This window comes from Aythya fuligula, chromosome 1 (assembly GCF_009819795.1).
Source record: "Aythya fuligula isolate bAytFul2 chromosome 1, bAytFul2.pri, whole genome shotgun sequence".
Classification (NCBI taxonomy): domain Eukaryota; kingdom Metazoa; phylum Chordata; class Aves; order Anseriformes; family Anatidae; genus Aythya; species Aythya fuligula.
In genome coordinates this window covers 152,198,013-152,204,639 of record NC_045559.1, presented here as the reverse complement: position 1 = coordinate 152,204,639, position 6,627 = coordinate 152,198,013, and the positions used below count along the sequence as shown (strand labels likewise).

The 6,627-nt window shown below is 45.5% G+C and overlaps 1 protein-coding gene across 1 annotated transcript in view; it reads left to right on the top strand.

The window, feature by feature from the left end:
• The first annotated feature begins 418 nt into the window (after positions 1-418).
• The window catches only part of IPO5 (importin 5), a 39,279-nt gene continuing 33,070 nt past the window's right edge, over positions 419-6,627 (top strand). Inside the window, exons 1-2 of the mRNA XM_032191147.1 lie at positions 419-527; positions 4,418-4,498. Of these exons, the coding sequence (XP_032047038.1) occupies positions 438-527; positions 4,418-4,498 (171 nt within the window). The 5' untranslated portion in view covers positions 419-437. The remainder of the gene's footprint in view (positions 528-4,417; positions 4,499-6,627) is intronic.

The window sequence follows — 6,627 nt, the reverse complement described above, 5'->3', positions numbered from 1 at the left end:
CCGCGCGCGCTCAGCCCGGGGGGCGGGCGGGGCCGCCTGACGTCACCGAGCGGGCGCGGCCACGCCCGGCGATCTCCCGCGCTTTGCTACCCCTTTAACCCCCCACCGGCTCCGCCGCGGCCCCTCCCTGCCCGCGCCGCCCGACCGCTCCGCTGACCAATCGCCAGCGGCCCACCGGAGCGGCCGGCCAATCAGAACGCCGCGCCGCCTCCCCCGACCAATGAGAGAGGAGGAGGCGGTATTACCAGAGGAGGCGAAGCGGAGGAACGTCTCCCTCTCCCTACTCAGCAGCGGCCGCGACGTCACAAAGGCGGCGAGCCAATGGGCGGCGAGCCCCGGCGCGCCGCAGCCAATGGGAAGGCGCGGGGGCGGCCCCGTGCGCTGTGGCTGCGGCCGTGCTGGCTGCGGGGCCCCCCCCCGCGCTCCCTTTCGCAGCAATGGCGGCGGCGGAGCAGGAGCAGCAGCACTTCTACCTCCTGCTGGGCAACCTGCTCAGCCCCGACAATGCGGTCCGCAAGCAGGCCGAGGTACCGCGGGCAGGGCGCCCTGACAGGACAGGGCGGGAGGGAGGGAGGCGGTTGGGAGCGGAGCGGAGGAGCGGGGAGGCGGCCGAGCCCCACGTGTGAGGAGGGGACGGTTGGGATGGGGGGGGGGGGCGGTTGTGGCCGTTGGGCGCCGCGCGCGCCGGCCGGTGGGGCCGTTGGGCTGGGGGCTGCGGCCGTTGGGCGCGTGCCCGCCCGCCTCAGAGCGCCCCCCCCCCCCTTCCCCATTCCCCATTCCCCTTTTCTCCCTTATCGGGGAGGTTTTAACCCAAAATAATGCTTTTTGTGACCAAAACCAGGCTGTTCTGTCTTCATTTCTTTCTCTTGTTTTATCTTTTTTCTTTTTTTTTTTTATTTTTCCCCACCCGGCCGCCTGTATCAGCAGAAAGTTTGCCGGCGCGTCGCTTGAGCCCCGGCGCTTTGTGAGGGGCTAAGCCGCCTTAATCCCCCCCCCCCCACCCCCCGTTCCCCTGGTGGGGCCCCGGGGGGGTCCCGCCCCTGCCCCCGCCGGATTAAAGGCTCGGGTGCCCGGGTTTCAGGGCGAGTCCCCCCGCCCGCCGCACCGGGCTTTTATCGCGCTCATCGCTTGGGCGGTCAGCAGGGTTCAGCGCCTCGCCTCACAAAGGATAACGCGGTCTGCTGGCTCCGGCTTCCCCAAGTGTGATTCAGGGCAGAGGATGCCTCTCACGGGCTTCCTGAGAGCCACACCATCGATCGCTGCCCCCGCTTTCCCCAGGAGCAGTAGTATCCCCTGAGCACAGAATGGAGGCTGTGCCTTGGGACCCGAATTTATTCTTTTTTTTTTTTTTTTTTTCTCCAAGCGCTGGCATGTAACGTAACATTCCTCACAACTTTCTGAACTTTATCATGACAACTGCTAGCATATGACGCGCTCGCTTTCCAAGAAACTGGCTTTGGTTCGTATATGTCATGAAGCCTGTGAGATGAAGCGTTCTTGGAAAACGAAGGCTGGAAGTTAGGTTTTTACCCCTGGCTTACCAGAAGCTTGCTTGGAACCAATTTGGAGTTTGTTAAATCTCCATAGATACATATGCACTATACTCAATCAGAATAAGAGACCTGAACTGTCACAACAGATTACCCAGCCTTGTCAGGTTCATCACTTTGTATACAAATACAAGCAAGCAGCACCATTTGTTCTTATTTAACTGTGCTGTATCTGACACTGGGTTCCACATATTTCCAAGGTGCATTGAAAGTATTTCCATAGCTTAGCATCATTTAGATCAGAAGGGTCCTCAGGAGGTCTGCAGTGCAGTCTGCCCAAAGCAGCACCAACTCTCAGGCCAGACCAGGTCACGCAGGGCACATGAGGGCTCTTTGGACAATAGGAAAGTATTGCGTAGGCTTTAGAATATTTGCTTACTAAAATCGTATAGGACTCTGATCTTAAACAGAGATAACGCAGTCGCATTTTTAAAATCTGCTAACTAGAAAGCAATATTAAATGCTGTAGGGATTCATATAGCTGAAGGTAAATGGAATAGCAGGTTTTTACATCCAATGAAAAATCTCAAGAATGAGAAAAGGGTGGGTAGGCAACTGAATGAAACAGACTTGGGCTTTCATTGAATTTAGGACAAGGGGTGTGTTACGTGGAAGATGAGATGTGGAGTCATTCCCTGTTTGTTGGGTTGGGGCATAGCAAAAGCTGTTTTTATGTTTTGTTTCTTTGTTGTTGCTGTTTTTTTTAAAGAAGGCTGGGAGTGAAAAATCTGTAAATATGTGCATATCCATGTGCAGGTACTCTCAACTGATTCTGACCAACTTGCTGAAACGTGGTTCCTTCATTTTATCTCTCATTAAAAAAATTACTGTAATTTTGTTCATTTAAGAAAAAAACACAATGATCCCCTATTTTTATGTCTATTTTCTGATAGGGATTTTTAATTTTCTTTACCTTGTCTTAGTGACTTTATGCTCTTTTAAATCTCTCATCTCTGGAAGAACAAGAGTACTAAATGTAGATAAAAGATACTAGTTTGCACATGTTTTGAAAATTAGTAATACTGTGTAAGAAACTTGTATCTCAGCCCAAAACTGCGCAACAGCTACCTTGTCCAGTTTATTCCATCAGGAATGAAAAGAATATGCTGAAGATGTTGCAGTGTCTGGAATACAAGTTAGGGTCTAGCTAAGGCTAGTGGTAAGTTGGGCAGAGCCAGGGGAGCAGTCCTCCAACAGCACAGGGGGGACAGTTCTGGTTTTGGCCTTGTGCTCCTCTCACCTACCTTGCACTGGTGCTCCTGAGCATCCTCTGAACTGACAGAATTATCCCAGTGAACACCTGTATGGGTTGCTGCCATTTGCAGCGAGGTAAAGTAACTCCAGAAAGAACTTTGGGATGATCCGAATTGGCTTGAGGGAAGCCAGCTTTTACAGTGCTTCAGGTATCTGTGAAACCACAGCCTGAGGTCCACACTAGGCCTGTGTTTAGGGTACCTTCTTGTTCCTGCATTTCTCTTTGGTTGTTTGTAAATAACAGTGCAGTGTAAAAACATGTTCATGGAAATGGTTAATCCGAGAAGACTTTCTGTTTTGACCCTCAACCTCATTTAATTTTGCAGTCCCCATGAGATGATTAGATTAAATGCAATTCTGAGGGGATTTGGCCTCATTGATTGCATCTAGAGAGAATATGAAGTGCGAGTTGACTCCGGGACTGAGGCCTGCTAGGAAGCAGGTAGAGAAAGTGCAGGGAGATATCTGATTTTAAACAGGTGATAAAGAAACAGTGTAATTGATAATTGCAGGTGTAATATCAAGGACATGCAAATTCACTGGAGTATTAGTAAGATCTGGTACAATGGTGAGTATGGGGTAAGTAGGCAGGCAGGGAACTGAATGAAATGAGCCCAGACTGTGTGTAGGCTTGCTCACTGAGTCCAGACTAGGGTAGTGGATATTTGGAAAGTGTGGGGTAATTTGTCTTAAAACTAGTGTCCATAAAAACTAGCTCTCAGAGTTAGTAAGTACAGAACTATTTCTGCATGTTTAGGTAGTTGCTTTTCAGCTTGTGCTTCCTTTGCTCTTACCTTACATGTATTTAGTGTATCAGAAATAAGAATTTACAGTTCTGTAATGCTCACATGCTGTGCTTCTGGTATTAAAACTTACTCTATGCTCTCACTTTAGCACTTAAGTAACAATCTAACAAAACCACAGTGCATACAGACAGTGTGCCAGAAGAGTGTCAGACAAGGTAACTGAACTTCTCATGAAACTTCACCGTTTACTAGGGGCATTTCCCTTAAGGGGAGACTAAGTAGCCTCTCTCTGTTGTACTTTGAGAAGGATATTTAAGAAATTATGCCTTGGATATAGTACATCACTGAAATACAGGTAGGAGTTTTAAGATGAAGAGTACCTATTCAGTATGCGTAGCCAAGCTGTGACTTGGCTACCACACGACATTGTAAAGGCCAAAAAAAAGATTCAGGAAAAGAACTGAACAGATCTATGGGCTATAGATCGGTCAGTGGTTATTAACCTATTGTTCCTAGTTCAGTTTCACGCTTCTGAAGTTCTTAATCCTTTGATGTGATGAAAGCTAGGATGGATTCCCAGGAGGATATGTGTTCCCTTTATGTTGTGTTTCTTAAACTCGTCTTGTAAGTGGCCAGCAATGCATTATTCCAACATGGCAGGTCTTCTCAGGTAATTAAGACTTGACTTGTGGCTGTAAAGCAGGCCAGAAAATTTCACTTTGATAGTGTTTTTTTTCAAAGTTATTTTCCTATTAACTGGGTGGGTACTGAAGTTGGGTTGTTTAAAAAGAACAGTCAATTCATATTAAAGCTTAAAACATGTTTTCTAGTAACTGTTTACAATAAATTGCATCTCTTTCCATGCAGGAGACATATGAGAATATACCAGGTCAATCCAAGATCACGTTCCTCCTACAAGCAATTAGGAATACTGCTGCTGCTGAGGAGGTAAATCTCAACAGTCTTTGGATTCTGCAGTTTTTCAAGGAAACATGGAGAAGGACGAGGGAAGACATCAGCAGTGGTCATTTTGGGATAAATTAACGAGTTGGGCATTAACTGAACCATCTTAATTTACTGCACATTTGTAAAGGGACCAAGTTCACTAGCTCAGACTTAGTGATGTAGGGTATTTAGTTTCAGAAGTAGTCTTTCATAAGTGACTGCTTAGATCTCTATTGTTTTCTGGTTTTGTATTTTGTTTAATGAATGGGTTCTTTCCTTAAAAAAACGTGTAACTAATGCATGAGTGTTACTGTGATGTTCCTTTGTGTTATAGTTGAGAAATGCCTTCTGTTTTGAGGTCCTATCCCTAAATGTGTTAAACATTGCTTACATATCATCTGAAACTTCTGGAGCTTCTTAAATTAGAAAGGAGAGATCAGGTAGCAGTTGTTGTATATTTTATTCAGAGTACTTTTGCATTTTGCCTTATCTGGAGAAGACATGCTCATTAAATTACTTATCAGTGTTATAGTTTGAAGGACTAGCAGGTCCAAAAATAGTAACTGACTTTTGGTTATTTGATTTTGTGAAGGCTCATGCTTCAGTGATCAGGTAGTTCTTGCTACTAAACTATTATCCACTTAGATATGCAGAGTGAAACACTAAGCTTTCAGAGTACTCCAAACTTCAGAGCTACTTAGAAGTCAAAGGTATTTGCTTTTTTTTTTTTTTTTTTTTTTCAAATCTAGAGTTTTACTGAGCACCAGAGGGACATACTGTGTAGAATTTCCAAACAATATTGTAAGGAGACTATAACAGCGCTGTTCATTTCTGGATAGTGATCTCTTCTGGTGGATAGTAATCAGTTTAAAGGTAGACAGTGTTTGTGCTTTTTGATGCTGAGAAGGTATCAGCTTACTAATACTGATGCTTATTTACCTACGAAGCCATATTCTTCTGACAATCCTTCAATATTATACTTGCAACTGGTTGCATAAGAGCTGAGTAGTTTTCCATCCTGCTGCTTTGAGATGTTTCTAATGACAAAGTAGTTCAGAGGTCTCTCCTGTATTTAAATTTGCCATGGAAAATAAAATCTACTGCTGTTCCTTTTTCTTCAGAAGGTGGTGTTATGCCCTGAAGTCATGTCTGTATGCACAAGCTTCTGTTTTGTACTGAATGAATTTGATAACAGCCTGAATTGACAACTGCAAAGTCATGCTTGTGTGAATATATACATGCTCCATATAGTTACTGATACCACTCCCTGATGTCAGCTAAGCAAATAGCCCATGTCTAAAACTTACTCAGAATCTTAACCAATGACTTGGCTTTTTCTAACTTGCTCAGGTGCAAAGTAACTTCTTTTGCCTCTAAAGTGTAGCCTCTGCCATCTTTGATAAAAGCTAGCATTTGTAGAATAACTTTGACAATGTAACTCCACCAATGTACAAACCAAAGAAAGGTTTAGTGTTAGCTCATAACTGAATTATACATGAGGCGCTGGACTCAAGAAATCCTGATTAATAAAATCTGCAAACACCTTCTCTTCCCCATAAACCCAAACACAGCCTAAGTGTCTGATCTAAACTCTGCAAATGGACATACAGGGAAGGATTCTGTGTGTGTTTAATAAGTACGGTGCTGGTATGAACAGCTAGGCACTTGGGTCTGCACATATTTTATGTGGATCCCAATGTTGGGGAGAACAGTGTGTCAACAGTAGTCAGGGCCTTGGGCCTATACACTATATACTTGGGCCTATACACCTGCTGAGCACACACAGTATGCTGGTACCACTGAACGCAGGCTGCTGGAAGAAGTCTCAAAACCTTGCTCAGGCTACAGGAAACATGGGTTCAGATCAATGTGCATCCTACAGCTTCTGTCTTATTGCCTTTCCCCATCCCGTGAAAAGTGGGTTGGAGAAAATGCTCCATCCAGTGTGCTGGAACTGGGCTGTGCTGTTGCAGGGCAGCAGTTGAATGCAATCCTGGTGGCAACCTAGTCATTTTGGCATTTAGGTGGTGCAACAGGGATTCACATCTTAAGGACAGCTTGTATCTGACATGGAAAGAAACGTTAAACCAGCTCAGAAATAACTCTTACAAACTAGCTGTATAACAGGTTTA